General features: G+C 38.6%; 1 protein-coding gene across 3 annotated transcripts in view; it reads left to right on the top strand.

Moving 5' to 3' along the window:
* LOC147254545 (D(2)-like dopamine receptor) overlaps window positions 1–10388 on the top strand; it is a 46340-nt gene extending 35952 nt beyond the window's left edge. For 2 of the 3 annotated variants that reach the window (XM_086216195.1, XM_086216194.1), the window contains exons 5-9: window positions 1718–1854; window positions 2801–3009; window positions 4033–4119; window positions 7983–8370; window positions 8772–10388. In XM_086216195.1, coding sequence (XP_086072321.1) covers window positions 1718–1854; window positions 2801–3009; window positions 4033–4119; window positions 7983–8370; window positions 8772–8968 — 1018 coding nt within the window. In that variant the 3' untranslated portion in view covers window positions 8969–10388. Of the gene's footprint in view, window positions 1–1717; window positions 1855–2800; window positions 3010–4032; window positions 4120–7982; window positions 8375–8771 lie in introns of all 3 variants that reach the window. The other variant, XM_086216196.1, reaches the window with a different exon arrangement.
* The last annotated feature ends 11681 nt before the right edge of the window (window positions 10389–22069 follow it).

Below are 22069 nucleotides of genomic sequence, written 5' to 3' on the forward strand. Positions count from 1 at the left end.
AGCTGGAAGCTAGGAAGTACTGTCAGCCCTCAAAAAATGGCTGTACAGATCTGCTTCTCACATTTCTCACATCATGTAAAAGAGACTAATTTGCCAAAAACAAAACTTTTTTTTTTAATATTTCACTATCTGCATGTTAAATTTGATTTTACAGCACTACATCTCTTTTACCAGACACTCTTTTTAAGATTATTCAGACCCTCCCTTACCAATCATTGTGCTTTCACTTAATCAGGAAAAACACAAATACTGTAAAACCAGAAATACATTGCAGATTGCAGTTATATGCCTTCAGAATGTGTGGCTGTTACTGAGCCCTTGACCTTTGACCAGCTCAGTGTTTCAGGTCATCCTTGAGTCCCAGTGAACATGCGTTCAAAATTTGAAGTAATTCCTTAAAGGCTTTCCTGAAATATATTTAAAGAGAATATACCAGATAGCTCACACAGGAGGTGACATTTAACCTTTGTTTATTAAAATCGTTTCAGCTCATCACTGGGACCCAGTGGATATTTGTGTCAAATTCAGATAACGAGTTGTCAAGAAAGGGACGGATAGCTTCGGGAACATGTTTTACCTCTGGCTCACGACTACCGCCGGCAGAGAGGTGTGAAAAAAAACTTCAAACACCCCGGTATAATATTCCAGAAAGTAAATGAGTTATGAGTTGTGCATTTAAAACAACTTCAAGGTACCAATGCTTGATGCGGTATGCAAAGCACATAATCCGGATTGTAAATTGTGGATGCAGTGCATAGGTTATGCATCTGAAGCATGGGTATTCATTCAAGAATTTGTTGGGGACATTTTTTTTTTTTATTAACTATTAATCAGTAATCAGTAACATTTAATCACAACCAAGATGTATCCTGGACAAAGACTCAGTCAAAAGTGGAGGTTATAAATGTGAACATAACGTACGTATGCATGTCATATGATTTTGTAATCAGGGCTGTGTGTGCAATAAAAATGGACTACATGTGCATCATGTTACTTCTCTCTGTTGTCTCAGTTTCATATCATTAACACACTCAGCTGCACCACCTCGATGTGGGTGAGTTTGTTTCCAAACCAAAAACTGAGACATTGATGGGAGAGAAACTAGTAAAGCTTCTTACATTTTCAGATCATCATGCCTCTCGCCAGCCCTGGGTACTTTTCCAGACTTGTACAAATATGAGAGGATTTCAGATCCCAGAGCGTTTTTTTTTTTTTTCGTTTAAGAAATTGTTGTTTATTCCAAGTGTGTTGCAACATCTATAGCAACAAATGCATGGAAGAATAATTACCTAGGATTTGCTAGGGCCACTCCAATGTCATTTCAAACAGTAATTTCTTGTTGACAACATGTGTTTAAGGGCTTTCAAACAAAATTACACAGAAGTCGATGAATTAGATACTACTGAAAGCCATGCATTTCCTGGTGATTACAAAAGCCTCACTAATAAGGTCATCCAATGTACCGGAGAGGCATGATAAGGTCTTTCCTGCTCGAAGCAAAACACACAACCCACATTGTAGTGACTCTAGTCCATCATCAAAAAAAGGCATCTGATTTAAGATAACCTTAAAGCAACTTCCTGTCCCTTTTTAAGGTAAATCAAATGTTCATGCTGGCATAATAAAAGCATACCACATACAGCTGAGTTGAACTCCTAGGATGTCCTGTAAGGTTTCCTGTTGTTTATATTACAATTAAAGTGTCTCTTTCTCTCAGTTACACAGCAGTTGCGATGCCAATGCTGTACAACACTCGCTACAGTTCCAGGAGACGTGTCACAGTAATGATCTCTGTGGTGTGGGTGCTGTCATTTGCCATATCGTGTCCCCTGTTATTTGGTCTGAATAACACAGGTAAGGCAGACAATACACATCTGCTCTAGTCTTGTTATTCTACAATATGTACGTACACAAGGGTGGAGCATAAACAATGTATATTTACAGTACTTGAGTGCTATACTTAATTTTATTCTTCAAGTTGCTGTACTTTAGGACAAATATTAGGACGCACTAACTTGTTGAACAACTGGGGCTTTGCTTTGAACCTTAACTCATCCCTTTTCAGCGCTTGATGTCATATCAGTTCAGCCGAGTGTAGGACTTATGACCCCTGCATCTGTTTTCAAGCGAGCAGCTTGACAGATTCCTGATGTGCTATACATGAAACATTAAGTTGAAATGCTAGCAGCAGGAGTCACTGAAGCTTAAGATTGGTGGCACTCAGCTATGAAGTACAAGCAATTTAAGTTAGCTTTGAAAATATGATGACTAATATTGCAGAAGAAGACCAAATTGAAAGTGTCAGATTATGACACTTTTGATTGGATTTTATACTTTTCCACTTTTCTTAAAATGCCATGAGAGAACGTTCCCAGATATTCATACTCACCTTTTTTTAAAATACGTTTTTCTATCAACGATGGCTTGGTTGTCTGATTGAATACAGAAACTGGGTAGGAATAAAAAAAAATGCTATCTCAGTGGTTTAGGCGAATTGGAAAGCAGGAATGAGGAAATTGTGTGAATGACTTCTGGATGAGGAGAGAGAGGGAAAGTTTACATCTTTGGATGAGTTTTCAAAGGATTAACATGAATTTTAAAGGTGAAACATCTTTGGGAACCTCAAGCAAGTGGAGTTACCTTGCATTTAGATGTACCGTGACCTGGATGACTGATAAGCTTCACAGACTCACTCTGACAAGCTGCAGCAAGATTTCCAGAAGTCATACCATGCTGAAACATGATGTGAATATTGAAGCCTTTATCCCCCCCCCCCCCCCCCCTCTGTTTATCTCCACAGCTACTCGTGATGAGTCTCTCTGTGTGATCGCCAATCCGGCCTTTGTGGTGTACTCTTCCATTGTGTCCTTCTATGTTCCCTTCATCATCACTCTGCTGGTTTATGTGCAAATTTATGTGGTCCTGAGGAAGCGCAGGAAACGGGTCAACACAAAACCAAAGCAACGTGTCTGTGAGCCTGCAGAGCCCAATGTGGCCACTTCACTGAAGGTGAGCACCAGCAAAAACATGGTTTCTGTTTACAACTGCCACTTTTATGGCTCCAGTATGAAATGGATTGTAACCTTTATGATATCAGGCATCTTTATCTTTTCCTAAATTCTGCATTTGTACACGAATGTATATGTTTCCCTTTAACTAGCTGGAAACAAACACCTCAGAACATAAAACCTATTTTATAGACAGGCATTGTATTACGTAACAATGTGCTGTAAAGAGAAAAGCCCAGACAGCAGGACGATTGATTTTCTGTAGAAAATCACAAAAAAAGATCAATAACATTCAAGGAACCGCTTCAACACCTAATAATGTTTAAATGTATTTCTTGATAGCAATATGTAAATGAAACTATTTAAAAGCAGGTTCCATCCAGGAGACTAATTTAAGCCTAATGTTAAATTTATCGCATTGGTGTCAAAAGCCGTCTTGCAACAGTAATTGTGATGGCCCTGAAATGACCTTTTGCATTTCTGGACATTGATTTTACTGACATAGTGGAATGCTTACATGCTTACATTACCATACCAAGTCCATGCATGGATTTCATCTGTGTGTGTGTGTGTGTGTGTGTGTGTGTGTGTGTGTGTGTGTGTGTGTGTGTGTGTGTGTGTGTGTTTGTTGTTTTTATGGGCAGGCAGGGAAGTCATTGCACCATGGGTGCTTGCAGGGAACAAGAACTGTACATTACTGTATAATTCATCAAGCGATTGTCTCATAATGATATAGCAAATTACAGAGAAATAATAACAATGTTCATTATGCAATCAAATTATGTTTTCTTCATGCTGTTATTGCTGGTTTATTCGATCCCAGAAAAAAAAAATCTCTGCCTGCAGTTCATTACACAGCCGGTTGATGGATTTGACTTTCGGCAGCAGTTGAAACTGCCGATCAGAATCTCACTTAACAGTCTTTTTGTGGCAGACCACAGAACTGGAGATTTAACAGGCTTTTTGTCAGTTGTGTGTTGACAGTATATCCTCATCTTGCTTGACACAGCTGTTTTTATTTCAGGATAAGTGCACTCATCCAGAGGATGTGAGGTTGTGCACCATGATTGTCAAATCTAATGGGAGTTTTCCTGTCAACAAGAAGAAAGTGGTGAGTTGTTACTTTTGTTTTGTTTACAGTTATTTTCTTTGTCTGATTGTTTCATAGAAGCATTTGAGAAGTTGCCCAATGAAAGTATTTGGAAAGGGGCAGATATTTGGCAGGTGTTTGGATGAACCATCTGTAATATCGCTGTCTTATCTTCACCCATTATCTCAATAAACTGACACAGAAGCCAAAGCCAGTTGGTTGAGAAGTGAAAATGTATTTTCTGTCAAGACATTTTTTCGCTGCAAATTTTCTTTTTTAGACTAAGAAATGCTGTCCAGCTCTTGATATAACTGCCACTATGGCAGCCTCCATGCCAATTTCTTCAGTTGGTTAGCATAGATCCTACTTCCCATCTTTGTTTTGAATGAATAGTCCTGCTGTCATTGCGCCTAAACCCCCATAGTATCACCTCAAAGGACACTGATTGGTAAAGCCTACACTGTAAACAATTGTCCCGTAAATTAACAGTAAAATACTGGCAGCAGGGGTTCCAGAATTTTACTGTTAATTTTACCGTTGGCTTACTGTTATATACTTTACACTATATTACTGTAATAATACCAACAGTAATATACTGTAATTACTGTACTGAATTACAGTACATTACTGTTTTTTCTTGATTTTTACAGTAGACTACTGGCAGCAGGGTTTCCAGTATATTACCGTTTTTATACAGTTTGCTTACTGTAAGCTTAATTTACAGTTTATTACTGTTATGTATTAAAACACCATAAATTGCTGGATTTACAGTGGTAGCCACAATATTTCTTTTTATATCACCAACAAAACGTCACTAGAATTGTAAAGAAAATACAATTAAGTCATGTTTGTAAAAAATAGCATATGGCTATAAGTCAGTTAATTTAAATGCAGCAGTAAAAAAAAATGTATGGAAAAGAAGAGACTTGAAAAAATCTTACCAGCAACATTTATTAAACCCAGCATTTATGTCAAACATTTGTTAACATTTTAAGACTTATTAAAACATAAAAAGTCAGAGGGTCAGAGTCCTGTAAGAACAGAACATAGTCATCATAAACAACATTTTTTTCTGCAGTGCTAAATACCCACATTTTTGTAGAAGAAAGGCGAAAATGCCTATATGAAAGTCCATTAGTTTTTTTAGGAGAGTGGACACATGGCAATTGACCATGGTGGACTTCTTCTGAACGACTCTCCCTGTCCTCTTGGAGATCGTCTTGCCCTGGCTGGCCTTGGTGCCCTTCTCCGGGTTGATCCCGATGAAGCGCCAGAAAAACACACAATAGTCTGAGATTAGAGGTCATTGTCTGCTGCTATCTATAATAAGGAAGGAACCCTTATTACTGTCATTTGTAACACCTGGGTTTAGCCTGCAATTTCATGTAAAAATGCTGTGAAAAAGGTCTGGTGGACAACAAAACCTTACCTTTGAATGAACTCAAGAGTGCAGGCAGCTTCCTCTTGGTACTGCAGGTTGAAGATGTCGTAAATTGCGAACAGAGCAGCTGGTCACTACATGTCAGTACTTCTTTAACTTGTGATCCAAAAGTTTTAAAGAGTTTAAACTTGCTCTACTAAATTTTGTCTTTTGATGTTAGCTGCTGTTAGCTGTTACCACTAAAGTTATCCATTCATGTGATGCACAGAAACATAGGAAATACTCCAAAATCCCCAAAATAGAAGCACAATTATGTTTCTAGCTGCTAACTAACCAAACAGAAAAAGAATATGGCTAACTTAATTGAACTATACAGAAATTTGTCTTTACCTACAAAATGATGGTAGCAAGTTGCTAAACAATACTGCTGTACTTTCCTTCAAGCTTACTGATCACTCACAGTTTAGGATATTCAATGGAAGTACATTTTAGAAATCAAACATCACCAGAAAAGATAAAAAGTAGGCTATTTCAACTTACGTATTGTATGGTGACAGAGGATTCTCAAGTATACCTAACAGAAGAGTCCAGAAATGGTTTCTCGGCATGTGCCTCTTGAAATACTGTACTGTACCGTATTTTTACCGTTTATTCAAACATCACTCCCAAAATGCAATGCTCTTAACGGTATGTTACAGTATTTTATGGGAAACAGTAAAGTGCCCAGAAATTTTGCCCAGAATGCATTGTTTTCTACAGTATATTACTGTTTTTAAGTGAAAACAGTATGCTACTGTCAGAATTTGACCGTATTCTCACAGAATTTTGTCACAGTGTAACTTAAATCTCGACAGGAGGCTTTCTCAAGTGATCTTGTGATGTCATCACCAAATTCACATCCCTTTTATTTCTTTACTCATAAAATATTCATTGCAATATGGTGGAGTGCAAATTAAACTGCATAATTAGTCCTTTCTAATGATACCAGTTGGATCTTGGTGCAATAAGTCAAGAAAAATACAATTGGATTCAGATGGAAATGTAGTCATAGTGATGATCTGCATATAGCTCTGCATCTACGGCTGCTTTTTGGTTGAATAAATCGCGAAGTATGAAAAGCTCCACAATGCGTTGCAAAATAAAAAGCAAAGCTTTGACAAGGCATTCTGTTTTGAAATTACAGCACAAGTCGGCATTGTCTCGAACACAGAGTTGACATGACAACCCACTCTATACGTAAACTAGAAAACCTGATCACCTGTGTGCAAGTTCCTCCTCCAATCATTTGGTGATAAGACCTCAAAAATAGAACATGTATTTCCATTAAGGGCTAAGCACCTATATTTTTTAAAATGGCTAGATATCCAACCGTCAGGGTTCTGATATTGCCAGATTCCAGAGTGTTTCTTCTGAAGCTGCCTACGCATGATAAGATTTGATCTTTCTTCACTGCGCAGACATCATATGGGACAGAGATGGAGAGGAGGGATTTGTGATACAAAGCTGGCCACATAAACAGCCTATGTTAGCTTTAGCATTGAATTTTTAGCTAAATCCCAGTATCATATGCCTAATCATAAACCTGGAAGCCCAATCTGACTGCAGACCAGTAGGCAGGCTGGGGCGAGTTTTTTCATAGGATCACATCATCAACACAGGTCAGAAGAAGAAAAAGTTGTAAAAAAAATGTGTGCAGTAAAAAGTAATAGTGCACAAAAATAGTATTATTCTTTTGCATGATATATTTCAGTGTCGGTATGTATTAATTAACAATTCAATAATATGCTGAACCTGATAGTTTAGGAAACCCGAGCAAGGGGTTGATATTGTACCAGGTCACCATACCAGACCACCCCCCCCTCCCACACACACACACACACACACACACACACACACGCATACACACACCACACACATACACACACTTTAATATACTATCTCTGGATTCAAACAGCTGTTATCCCACTATCTCATAGATTGTGCTTTGAAAAGTCGGCTGTACCCAAGGTCAAAGACTAAATAATTTGAACTATGAGTACAGTGCTAAGCGACGAGCTCCAGGCTGAGTACTTCCTTCATTGGAAAACAATGGCACAGCAATTGCATAGTGTTCCCATTGTTGCCCATGTGTGGGCAGCCTAGCAATGCTGACAACATTCTATTGGGAGCATTTTTTTTCCTTCATATAGTGATTAATATAGAAAATCTGGTGGAGTTATATTCCAATGACACAAGATATGGTCATTGCCAATTAAAAGAAACACAAGAGCTTAAAAATGACATTATGTTAATTTTAAGGAACACTATTGTTTTGCGCATAAAAGATTAGCTAGTTGTCACCTTGAGTTTTCTCCTCCATTTCTAGACAGAAAGTACAGCTGGTAAAAGTAGGCATGACACAATAAACTGTTATCTCTTTATTATCTGTTGTTTGGAGTGCTTCATATTTTACAAAAACAGAAATGAAAACTCTTGTTTTTGTGCTCCTCTTGACCCTGCTTAGATATTTATCAAAGATGTCAGCAATGAGGGGGAGGATCTGGAGCTGGATGAGCTGAACAACAGTGGCAGCAACCATAAACAAAAGCAACAGGTACAGTGTACTCTTGGAGACACTCCAGCCACCAGCCATCAGCTGTTGATGCCCATCAAGGCCAATGCTAGCCCGACTTCCTCCCCACCCACACCCCGTGAGGAGAGCCAGAAAGCAGAAAGAAATGGAGACCCAACCAAGGATGCCCAGCAGGATTCAGCACACGTTGTGACCAAAGCCTTCCAGACGCAGGCTCTACCTAATGGCAAGACTCAGACATCAGTGAAAACCATGAGCAAGCGGAAGATCTCACAGCAGAAGGAGAAGAAAGCCACTCAGATGTTAGCCATCGTCCTTGGTAGGTTGGTCCATTTTTTAGTTATGTCCAAACTGCTTTCTTTATTCTGTGTACACTATAACAAATAACTAGAGAGGGATTATGTCTGAATTCTTCCACAATAATTTATTTTGCTCTAATTGACTACAAGCTAATCTTGTAAAATTACATGTAACATTTTATTCTTTCATACAAATGCTATTTTGAGTCCTTGTCTTCCTTTGCATGTATTTCTGTTCCATCTTAAATTTTGGAGATGCTAAAGCAACTGTGGCAGTGATGCAAGTAGAACACAGGAAATTATTCAGACATATTTTAGACTACTCCAGTCACCCACGTTTGGGTGGCTAATAAAAGATCCATCTACCTCCTGAATTTCTTGAACATCTTTGTCCTTCTCTCCTCTCTCTCTCTCTCCTCAGGTGTATTCATCATATGCTGGCTGCCATTTTTCATTACGCATATCTTGAACACCCACTGCACAAAGTGCAAGGTTCCTGCTAAGATGTATAATGCTTTCACTTGGCTTGGCTACGTGAATAGTGCTGTAAATCCAATCATATACACCACCTTTAATATTGAGTTCAGAAAGGCATTCATTAAGATTCTACACTGCTAAAATGCAACATCACTTCTCTGGTCAGACTGAGGAAGAAGTGAGGAATATAATCATCTCTTCTAGCAAATACCTCATCCTTTAAGGGAATACACATCACAGGGGGATCTGCTTTTTAAAGTTATGGAGCTGAGAGACTGAAAAAAATGTCTTCTTGAAAAGCATTTTGATTCCATATGTGAATTTTTTGTGGAGTCCTCAAATCACTGAATGTAAAACAAGGAATGTCTATAACAACATTTCATGGAGGGAAGAAAAATGTAACATTGTTCTCTAAAAATAATCATGCTCATCACATAGGGAACCATCTGTGTATACCACACACATACAAATGGCTATTTATTATGTGTGTGTATTTTTTGGTTTTAAGATGGACATTTTCTGTAAGTCATGTGGGTATCAAATCAGTGTTCAATGCGGTGTTAAAACTGATGTGTGAGCTCTTAATCTGAAAAACTTGGAATTGGAATGTGTGTTAATGGCAAAAGACTATTTATAGCAGCCCACCTGCAGTATAGTGTGGCTATAGCCGCATATTTGCAATTTTATACATTGAAAAAAATGTATATCGTTATTACCAATTATTATTTGTTGTACATAGTCTTTCGTAACTCAGTAGGTGTGACTATATGCCTGCAATGGAAATGTGATGCATGCTACACTGCTCCTCTACTCAGCTTCTTTTAAAATGTATGTTTCGCAAAAAATGACAAAAGATGTCCAATAAAGTAATAAGACACTGTTAAGTGCCATATGAATATCAGTGTTTGCTGTGAGTATGCAGATACACCCATAAAAGATGTGTCATTATTCAGATGTTTCTCTCATTTTGCTGTATTGGTTCGCAGTTTGAGTGATGTTGTTTACAGGGAGTGACTCAGCACAAACTAATGACCTGTATGTGGACTTCGCAGCTTCCAGGTATATTAATGTTGATGTGTGCACCCCCTCAGGCAGCTCCCTGGGGTCTCTAGATTAGGTATACTGAAATAAAAGCTAGATCAATACATCTATTTGTTTTGGGCAAACCATTTTCCATTATTTTAAGATCACCAGAACTTAAACATGTAATTGTCAACCAAAATAATATTGGTGTCACTTGTGTTAAAATATAAAAGATGATAATTGCTTCAATGAAATAAAAAAAAATAGAGACCGTTTATTTAAAATACATGTGTCAAAGAAAAGGTGTTTTTTTTATGGTGGAAGATGTATGGGAACCTTGGTTGTTGAACACATGCTGGTTTGAGTGTTATTTTGTTGTTTGTGACGGAGGGGAAAAAAAATCTAATTTGTAACAGAAAATAAAATCTGAAATAAAAGCGGAAAAGTCTATGTTGTGTCATGTAGCCAGAGTATCTCTGTATTAACAACAACAACAAAATTTCCATGGCTGTTTCAATGTTTTTGATAATACATTTGTTGTGGATCTTAATGATTGTCGAATCTCTTAAATCACTGATCACTGAAGTTTGAGTATTCGAGCATAGCATCACTCCGCATCATGACCACAGTTAGAAAATTTGTTGGTGAATATTTATATACTGTGATTACAATTATGATTTCAACAGGGAAGCTTTAAACTTTGTTAATGATTTTTGGCACCACCAGGAGTCACTACATGGTTAACATGGTTTTTCTTGTAAGTTTTTGTGTTTGTCTACCCAGTGCAGAATGAATGATTTTATCACGCTAGGTGACGTTAGGTGCTGCCACAATATCAGATTTTCACAAACAGACTATCAATGCTAAAAGAATTTGCGATAAAAATAATGTAAAATCCATGATTTTGAATCACATCATTACTAACATCTGATGATTTTGAATATTATCCTGCACATATTATAGACTTGATGTAGATAATGAGTACATGCAGTTGTGACATCCCCTCTCACTATTAACATAGGCTATTTAGAATTCCCATGACGAGAGAGGTAGCATTTCAAGTCAAATTTTCTTTAATACATCCAGTTTATTTTCTAAACTGATGGCTGCAACACAGTATAACTGATGCAGGTGCAGTTGAGTTTTTATCTTTGTTAGGAATGAACTACTACATTTGGAGCACAATGGTGTTGATTTCATTTTAACTTCCACCCTTTTGGGGGGAGGGTTGTCCTTTACTGTACTTCAACACTATCAGCTGTGGGATGGGTGGAGGGGGTCTGTTAAACTCAAGTTCCTTCAGGCACTGAATGAGTGATTTGATTTGCTTGGTGACGCAGCTTAATGGACTTACACGATCTCCAAGGACATTTTGGGTTCCGTTCATCTCCTCCGGCAAACACTATCAGAGTGAAGCTGACATGGAACAACCAAGGACAGTTTTTTCATAACAACAACAACAACAACAACAAAACAATCTCATCTCACATAATTCAGTATAGATGACTATATTGGAACACCACGCATCTGAGTGTCTAAAAAATTTCCTTGCAATATTAATGAAAAAAATGCACATTATCTAAACATTGAATAACATGTAATCTAACTGCATCTGTTGTATGTCTCTGTCTTGGTGACACATCTATACATGATCCACGTGTATGCCTTTGACTTTATATGGATCTGCCATAGTCCTGTGCTACACGTGTATGTATGGTATTCCTGTCATAAAACCCAGGAGATAACGGACTGTACTGGACCAACCCTAGTCATTTCTGACCCATACTGTATGATCGTCTCTTTTTGCACCATGGCTATTAAGTCATTATAATTAGTGGCTTTACTGGTTGATAATTTAATACTATTTCTGAATTCTCTTTATTTTCTGGCTCATCAGTTTGCCTAATCAACCTTATAGCCCATGCATAAAATTAGCCTTAAAGCCCTTAAAGCATAGCTTTAGCAAGTTATTTTATTCGTATCATGAAAACTCTCTGTGAAGTGTCTTGATGGGGTTTTTTGCAGGGTATCCAAATAAAGAATATGTAGGGGATGTTTGTATTGGTGACAATGTTTTGGACCAAAAACATCAGATTCCCATCTGACTTCATGAATGATTGATGACAATCTCCACACATACTCATTGTGGGTATAGTCCTCACAATTTTGCAGAGCTTAAGTTGTAATTCAGTGCAGTTCTTTTTATCCTTTGCCTTTTGTTAGCGTCTAAGCAGCCATTAATTTAATCCCTCTTTTATCATCATTGCTGCAGGGCCACACCATGTCACCGATTACATCAGGGGAGATCTCTAAATGCTGTGCAGCCTCCCCCTTGTGTCACCCCCTCAACAGCCCCAAAGGGCTCTAATTCAGATATTGCCGCAATCACACATTCTACACCAACACACATCTATGTAACCTGTCTTGTCCTTGTCAATCACTAGCCTTTCTCTTAAAAAGATATCTGAGAGGACATATGAACAAGTACTGCTACTCATTTGTGATTTATGATTATACAGTGTCTGTCATTGATACATGCTGTGAAGGATTCCAAAGACCACACTGATAACAAAACAGGTAACCTTGGCAGGCAGTATGAAGGGGATTTCTGCCGTGTGACACACAAGGTCTCTGAAGAGTGAGACTTCCTCCTGTCTGTCTTCCACTTCAATTTTCAGTGAGTGTTTTCTCTTGTCACCTTTGTAAACTATGCTGAGCTTGGTGACAGGCATGTCCAAAAATAGTCCCAGAGGTCAGAGAAGGAGAGTTCAAGCAGAGGTGGGCGTGGCTTGAGGTAAGTGGTTGTTGAGCCAAATAGCGAGCTCCCGTGAAAACAGTAACATCATACATCTTTGGGGTCATCAAAAAATCACAGATAAGGTCGTTTTCAAATTTTACTCTGAGGTATTTCAGGCTATTGAAACATATCACAATCCCCCCCCCCCCCCCCAAAAAAAAGTCGACTCAAACTCAGGAAATACATTTGTATCAATATTGATGAATTATCAAACTCTTTTTATTCCAAATACTTGTCAGTGGGACAGTCAATCTTTATTTATATAAGGCCTAATCACAACAAAAGCCATCTCAAGGCACTTTACACAAAGAGCAGGTCTAGAACCTTACTCCTGAATTCAAATGAAAGAGACCCAACATTCCCACATGAGGAAGCCCTCGGCAACGTTGGCGAGAAAAAAACTCCCTTTTAACAGGAAGAAACCTCAGGCAGAACCAGGCTCAGAGTGGGCGGCCATCTGCTTGGACCACAGGTCACAGGTCTTCTGTGGAAGCTACAGCACTAAATCTGTCAAGGCCAACCTGTCTCATGTCCTTTGACATGTAACACTGGAGGATTAGAAAAGACAACCAAGCTAATGATGTAACATCAGTCCATCGTGATCAGGTCAACCACATGATATTCATGTTTTATGTGAGGATACCAAGAACAAAAACAACAATTTGAAAAAACTATTGTAACATTTAATATTTAATATAAAAATTAAAAAAAATTAATATAAAATTTCACTCAGCACTATGACACGGGACTTAAGTTGGACTTGAGTACTATGACTTCAAGACAAGATTCTCCTCAAGCATATATATTTTTATGCCCTACATTGCGATGTTGTTGTTTGTAATTACTGTTATTCGGTTTAAAGTATAGGACTTTTTTGCTTCCAGCTTGTTCACATTCCCCTCTGATTGTCACTCTCTCCCTCCTTTCTCTCTCTCTTTATCTCTCTTCCTCTCTTTCCTTCTGTATATCTGTCTTTGTCCATTATCTGTCTTTGTCTCCGCCCCGCTTTCCTGCTCTTTCCCCCCAACCGGTCAAAGCAGATGGCCGCTCACATTAAGCATGGATCTGCTTGTTGTTCCTGCCTGTTAAAATAAAGGTTTTTGTCGCCACTTTTGTAGAATTGTTGGGTGTACCTGTATATTAATTGAAGTAGTGTGGTGCTACTCTACTTGTAAAATGCCATGAGTTAACTTTTGTTGTGATTGGGCGCTACGTGAGTAAAACTGACTGGCCTGGATTTGCTTGGTTTTGATTAAAGTGTTGTAACGGTTGTGTAGCTTGAACTATAAGGCCCACTTGTTTACATTACATGTTACATTTTGTTACAAGTTGACATGACTCTGTGGAGAGAAAATGTTCAGTTTCAATGCCATATAGCTGGTGAAGGATGATGGTGTGGTTGAAAGGTTTTGTGTTTAATCTGCTATCTGTAAGAAGTCTAATAATGGGATAAAATGAGTGCTAAGATTATTATTGCCAAAGAAAAATGCAAACTTTCTTCGTATCAGCAGAGAGTGCAACTGTTTCTCAGTTAAGTGATGTTCCACCACTTGCTTATGATCGTAAGCCTTGGAAATAATAACATCACAGATACAAGTGACAAAATAACTTTTCTCAGGAGGTGGCTTGCTTGGGCCTGCTACACTCTCTCACTTCCTCCCAGTGAGAAACACTTGGGAATAACAGTTACTGAGAATCCACAGTGTTGCCCTCTGGCACCTCTTCAGCTCTGATTGATGTAAAGTGAGTCATCCATCGTTGGGTGAAGATCTCTGCAGAGAGAAAAGTGTAGGACCACAACTCCCTTACACTATTGCCCCTTCAGGAGGATGGTTAGTACGAGACAAGATGCACCAGCGCTTGTTTGCTCCGGCTGAAATGACTGCTTGTAATGTATATCTTGAAATGTTATTTTCTATCTTTGATGAATGTGTGAACACTGTGTGTAGTATGTTTCTTCTGACATACAACATTAATCATTAAGTTTTGCTTTTAACCCCTACTGCAAGCTTTTGACATTGTGCATTTGTTTAAGCACAATATAGCTAACTTTCCATTAGCACTACTTCAGCTAGGGGTCAGAAGTGGTCATTAGTCTCAGTGTGGGAACTTGAGCTGGAAGTGTGTGCTCCTCACTTTCAAAGATAATGTGATGTAATTATACTTGGAGCATTGTATTACCAACATTATGATCACTCAGTACAACCATCTGTACTGTATGAATTATTTAATGTTACACCACTCTCCGGTTATTTGCCGACAATAATTGCAAGGAGCTGATATGGCATTTGAAGAAGGCTTTGAAGCTAAGCAGCCCTTCCTCATATCATCATTCAGTCTCTAATAAGACACTCGCAACAGTCTGCACAGCTCTTATCATGACCTTTTGAATTAAATGTGTTTGTGGTTGTGGCTCTCACAGCTTTAGCATCCCCCAAGAACATCAGCAATTATTAAATTACTGCATTCATTTGATTGTTGAAGGAAATGCTGGTGAACTGAAGAAACACTTAACAAACCAGGTATTGCCTTTCCCCAACAGGGGAAAAACACAGTGTAAACCTAGGATGTACATATGCAAATGCTTTCTCTAGTCTTTAAAAACATGAGAAAAAAAAACAAAGAAGAAAGAACACAAATGTCTAGATCCAAGTGCATGAGAAATTTTAAATACTCAAGTTAGTGACGATGCTGTCTTAATTAACATTCTATCAGACGTAATCACTTAATCACATAAAAATGAATGGCAATTACTTTGTACCTGTGCTTCAGTCCCACCCTAAATCTCTGTATCATTTGAAGAGGTCAAGTAGTCTTGCTACCAATCAGCAAGCAGTCCCTCCTCAACTGTGACACCACTAAATCAATAGCACGCTGATGTCAAGTTACCATGGAGAAACAATAGCCGAGTATGACCGTATGGCTGCTGCACTCTCCCCTGCTTTGATGCGGCTGAACCCACTGTTTTGAGCCAGTCCTTACCTTGGACTGGGTTCCCATCCATCCTGCCTCCTTGACAGTTCTCCTTTATCCCACCCTCTAGCATGTTGATTGCAAAGGTACCAGTCTCTACAGTCCAGTTAATCTGCACCTGCTGTCAACAGCACCTGCTTGGAAGTGCATTGAAAGTCAAACTCTTGGCAGCTGTGGTTTAGTAGGAACTCTCCTCCATGTTGATTGTTTGTGTGTTTTTGGTAAATGAGGTCAATTGTAGGTTGTTGTTTTGAGTGATATACGTCTGTGAGGCATTGGTGACTGCATTCACTTCAAAGAGGACAAAATTAGCACCAGTGTTGGGCTGTTTCTTTTTGTTGAAAGTTGTGGATGGATTTTGATTAAATTTAGTAGGATGATGAGCTTGGGCTGAGGAGCAGTTAATTAGATTTTGGATCTGTCATCATATCCCCTTGGCATAGGTATGTGCTCTCAGAGTGCCCTCTAGTTTAATACTTGCAAGGTGTGCAGTATTTTTGTTGTTGTTATTTTTCTTCAATGGGAAAAGTTTGTTATTGGGGGTTGTGCCGGGCTGTAGATTTTTCAGACAACTGTTGGTTTCATTCATATTCACCTGCACCTTAGGATTTGTTGAAGTGTTTGTGGAGAACTAAAACCACATTTTGTACTCATTATAACATATCTAGTTTCTGTAACCTATCCTTATCTAAAGAGTTGTTAAGGTTTATTTTCCATCTATCCCGGCAAGCAGGGTTATAAAACACTTAAAAGCACAGAAGTAATTTAATTTCTAAGTATACCTGATGGGTGGGAGGAGAAGAAAAGACACGAAAAGGCTTCTCTGTCTCAGCAAACTTACCTTATATGCATGATGGCACAATGTTGAATGTGAATGAGAGAAGTGAAGTTCAGTGAGCTGAATATTGACGCCCTCTCTCTCCACAGACTTTCATCTGAGTTCACCTCTTCCCTGCCTTTGTGAAGCTTTTTGTGTGAGGACTTCAGATGGGCAAACGGCATTTTCAATCATTTATCCCTCTCAACAGAGAATCAATCTAAATCTTAACTCAATCTTATCGAATCAGACACCTGCAGTGGGTATAGAAGCAGCGGGATATGCTGTTAATTGTGCTGAGAGTGAGTGAGAGATGGGAGAGCTCTCTTGGTGCAGATAGTCATAATCACATTCTTGGTGAGATGACTTCCTTCTCTCACACTCTGCCACCACTTTAGCCTTGGTTAATGTCTGCCAATCTTTCCTTTTGCACACCACACCACTCCATCCACTTCATTCCTCTCTTCACTTTCCTTGTTAGGGACAGGAGAAGCTGCAGCTGAAGCATGAAATGACAGTTCCATTCTTTAACTTAGTATTTTTTTTATTTTTATTTTTTTTAGCTTTGGTGGTACCTGTTTAACAATGGGAGATGATGGCAACTGTATTTTAACTGTTTGGGGCTCTTTTTCAAGTGTACTGAGGCATCATATCTCTTAATGCTTTATTTTTTAACCAGACATATCACATCACTGATTCCAGTGCGGTGACATGGAAACACTGGATTTTTCAATATATAAAGCAATAATGAATTTTGAATCAAATATCTATTTAAAAATATAGGAGACACTAAAATGCATTAAAAAGTTGTATCCTATATTTTCAGACAAGCACTGGTAGTTGATAGTGATTTGGTGTCCCTTGGTCACCGGACCTGGGAGGCATTGAAAACTAAAACACTCATAATTTTACCATATTGTAATCTTAATTGTGTAATAGTAATAGTGTAATCATCATTATGCTAATTAATTAATTGTTCTCTTATAGATCCTGAATTTCTGCACCAGATGAAGAGGGCTGATAAACTGAATTTAGACCTGTGTGTTGAAAGGCACGGAAAATATAATCAGTGCAGTGTGAAGATGACTGTTAAACATTTTCACACTTCTACATGAGAACTCAGTCATCACTTGATCATCACATGAGTACTCTGACGTCACCTTCTGTATCAAATACTTGGCTTGATCTTCATACGTTCTTGCTTTTTATGACCAAGGGGTCAGGATACAGGAAGTAGGAAGAGAATAATCCAGATGGAAAGGTGGGAGAGAAATTAATAATACTTAGGGAGTAAAATTAGGAGTTAACACAACACAACAGAACTCAGGACAAAAGAAGGTCTCACTTGCCTTAAAAAATAAATTACAACAAAGCAGAAGTGTATTTTAACTAAAGATTATATCAATGAAGAAAAAAATCCACTCTAAAGTTGAGCAAACAGGCATAAAACAAAGTACAAAAAGAGTAATGTCATTAAACCTGATGAAACTAATATAAAAAAGCAAATTACGTCTGGGTGGAAACAAGTTGGGATGAGATGTGAGTGTAACTGTATTATGTTCAATACCCTGAGTGTGTCTGAGCTGTGCTTGAGAATTCAAAGCTACAAAGACCAAAATAAGACACAAAATACACATAATTACTCAAATGTGGCTGTCCATGGCTAGGCTAGCTGCTCTCATTTACTCAAAACCACCAGTGAGTCTCTTAATGTCCTTTAAAAGATGCAGCTGCACTACAGCAGATGGCCTTCATCAGCCTGATTACCAGAGAAAGTAAGAAAAATCAAGAGCCAAGTTGTGATTGGATATTGAATGGACCAATCAGCTCCTAGAGATGGCAAACTCCGATTTACATAATCATACACAGGAGAATGAGGTGCTGTGGCTTAGGGCGTAACACTGCTACAGTGTATCCAGGACTGCAATTTACACAGACTCACACATTGATAGTTATACCTGACAAACTCCGCAGCGGCTGGAAATACAGTTTAATTTGAAATTGCAGATTTCAAAAGTGAAAAAAAACATCATGGGTTATTATCTCCCTGCCCCCCAATTGTCATGAATACGCAATGTCCTATCGCAGTAAAGTTTGTGTTTGTTTTCATCATAAATACATAAATATAGAAACAGATATTCCTACATTTGATGGTTTTCATGTACCATCATTTCATTACATTAATATTCATCCTAAACAGTGGAAATGCTACAAAATGTCTATTTATGCTTTATTAACAGATTTATGCAAACTGTTTTATAATTTGTTTCAATAGTCTCTAAGGACTTGTAATGATTCATTATCTGGGCAGGATCCTGGCCATCAGAATAGAATGAATGACACTGGAAGAGTTATATGACTGATGCAGTGGATAGGGGATTTCAGTGGAACAGTTGAAGGAGATTTGGCCAAGTTTTATTGGAAATTTCAAATAACCACCTTTTTGTGAGTATAGACGAAGGTGTACAGCACAGTGGCAGCTGTACCTGAAGGGACAAGGTATTTTTTCATCACTGTACTGCTCAGAATACTGCTAAATTTAACTTGAACATATTCATTTTTGATCTATTTTTATTGTCAGTAAGCATCCATGGATTTCTGAAAATAAATGGAAAATCCCAGCTGGCAGGATATTCATTTCCTATCAACAAACTTTCCTGACAAACTACAGCCTATTAAAAAGGAACCTGTAGTAGACGAAGTACAAAATGATGCATTTTGTGTAAGTGTAAACAGTGGGCATACCAGACGTCTGAAAGGGGTAAAGTTGGGCTTTTGAAGTTGAAAGTTGTACCCTGTAATCCTGAAGCAGTGGAGATATATTAGGAGTATATTAGGGAACAATTTGACACATAATTCTTATCTCAAATGGCTTGAAAGTAGTGCATATACTTGCCATAAATGCGAAGATGTACCAATGTGTTGTTCCTCAACAGCACACAATGCCCATTTTTCCACATACATTGCAAATTGTCAAGTACTTAAATGCATATCCTGATGGTCCAGAGAAATGTTTCGGTAAGACAAAGTTTCATTAGTTATGGCCAGTCAAACGACAAGAGGTTACGAATGGAACAGTGAAAAATTAAGGCGTACTTCAAATTGTGTTGTAAATATCCTTCCACATTTATGACTAATGTATGATTTCAGTTGATGATGTTTTTTATTTCACAGAAGAGTGAAATGGTGGATGCCCTGAGAGTAGCAGTGGATAAACTGCCCAGTTATGAGTCGAGAGAGCGGAGTCCTCTGTGACGTGTCTTTGAACATATTAGTTTGGATTGACTCATGTATAAACTTGATGCTCCAAGGGAAACAAATATATGTGTGCTGTCAGTTCTGACTCACACCTGCTGAATGCAAGAGTGCCATATCCCTCTTGCAATTCAGAAGAGCAACCGGAGGGCATCGTTGCAAAGGTCTTGGCAACAATTCTCTGTACCTGTTCATGTGATGTTACTGTCCATCCGTCTTGTTTCATTTCACTGTAGTCCCAGAGTCCTTGGATTATTGTTTTGGGGTATTTGCTGGAAACTTGCAAAATATCTTTACCGTTTTAATTTTATTTGTTCATGTAGCTGAGCTCCACTGCTTCTAACATTTGTTTCTTGATAGATGTGGCTACCCTTTGCTACTGCCTCATTTCCTCACAGACTTACTGGGAGATTTAAAGGCACACCCACATTAGGTGGTGCTACTGGCACCTGCTGTCAAGAAAAATTTGATTTGGCAATCTCTTCAGATGGTGATTGTTTTTTACTGTGGCAATTTGGAGACTACAGTTGGGTTATATGAAGGTTTCTACAAGAGAAGTGCGGCTTTGAATAAAGTTGGATACCCAGGGGATTACAGGAGGCTGAAACATGAGAAACACATGACCTGGTGTGAGAATATCAGTTCATTTTCACCAAGTAAATTACAATATTAGTGTAAAACAGTCTTAGGAAGAGGTGAGGGAAAATAGATTGGTATGGGCTTTGAAATGCCACTCAGCTGACACCCGCTCTACTGTAGAGTTGTCTTTCTGAGTTCGCTGCCCTCCTCTGCGTCCTTCTTTGCATGGGGTAGGATACTCCGGGGTCTCCAGCTGCCTCTCAGCACAAGGTCCTTCCATCACATGACCCTCATAATCTTGATTCCCTGATCTCAGCATTGTGTGGAGCTGCTCGTGAAGCACACTGAAGAAGCCACTTGACAGTACATGTGTGATGCTCCAAATTATATGTTTAGAAACTCATACAGGCTACTGGTGCTCTCCCTCCCTGACACGCCAAGTAAAAGGGGATGTCCAATCCCCATTCGAAATCTGAGCAGGATACTGAATGAGTAAGTTTGCATCTTGCATGGGGTGAATGAGTGAACAAGATGACATTGGAAAGCTCTTTAGTAGAAAAAGCACTGTATAGAGTACATATCCCATTTACCAGAGTGTCATCATTAGACGTCCTTGTGCAAGTACAAGTCTAAGTACATTCTCCATGACAGCATCAACTACAAGTCCAGTTACAGGTGCAATCCTCATCATAGCTCACAATACAATCATTATTAGAGCTCAAAGTACAATCAGTAATAGAGCTATAATTCCAAATATACTTCAAGTTATTAACCTCAGTCAAGACATCTGTGATACTGATAGCTGCTTTCTATTTACAGCTGATGATTATTGATAAATAAAACCACTCCCCTTTAAATATCCTACATTCTAGCTTAAAAGATGTTTGAAATATCCATAGCAGTAGTACAACAGCAACAATATTCCCCTGACTCACAGACTCACGTTTTTGAGGCGCGAGTTAACACAAATAATGGACCACTGACAGCACTAAACCCTTCAGTAACCAGATTCAAGCACATTCAGTGTTAACCCTTCAGTCAGATCAACCTCAGAGGGCTAAAATATAAGGTGTGCCATCGTAGGGAGTTAGCGTGAGAAGGTTGTCACGGATACCCAGTATAGAGTACTTGACAATACTGCAATTACAAGGGCATTCATCAGTGGGCCATAGCCACAATCCAATAAATTGCACTACTAATGTGAAATGATACTAGGATAAGATGAGTGAGAATAGAGTAGTATGGGTGTTGAAATGCTACTCAACTGGCAGAGGTGATGTGAAGCCCCACTCTTGGCGTGATTCCAAAAATCTAACCTAAGCTTTGATGAATCATGCTGCATCATCATTCACCTTTTGATGTGGTGCCATTTTGTGCATGAGTGACCTAAGCTTAATAGTGCATGAATAAGTGAAGCGTTGGAGAGTGACAGGAAGTGAACCACAGCAGTATTAACTGATGGTTTGGCATGTGCTTGTTCAAGGGAAGCAGACCCTTATGATGTAACACAATTCTCATTCATCTGCAGAGGTTGGATGTAATCTTTACTCACAGCTAAGGGAAACGTGGTGGGGGCAGGAGGAAATGAAAGAGATACATATCTGAGCGGAGTTTAATTCACTGTGGGATCACTCCTCCAGGTAGTTTGTCAGAGGAAGGAGGTGTTGGATGTTATGACATTCATCTCTAAAGCACTTTCCCTGCCAGAGAAATGGATGGGATTTTTGCCCATCAATGTGAAGAACAAAACATCTAATACAACCATAATGTCCTCACCCCCTCTAGATTATTTACAGTA

This window comes from Aulostomus chinensis, chromosome 10, assembly GCF_037954235.1.
Source record: "Aulostomus chinensis isolate RoL2024-O1b breed Wild chromosome 10, RoL_Achi_v1.0, whole genome shotgun sequence".
Classification (NCBI taxonomy): domain Eukaryota; kingdom Metazoa; phylum Chordata; class Actinopteri; order Syngnathiformes; family Aulostomidae; genus Aulostomus; species Aulostomus chinensis.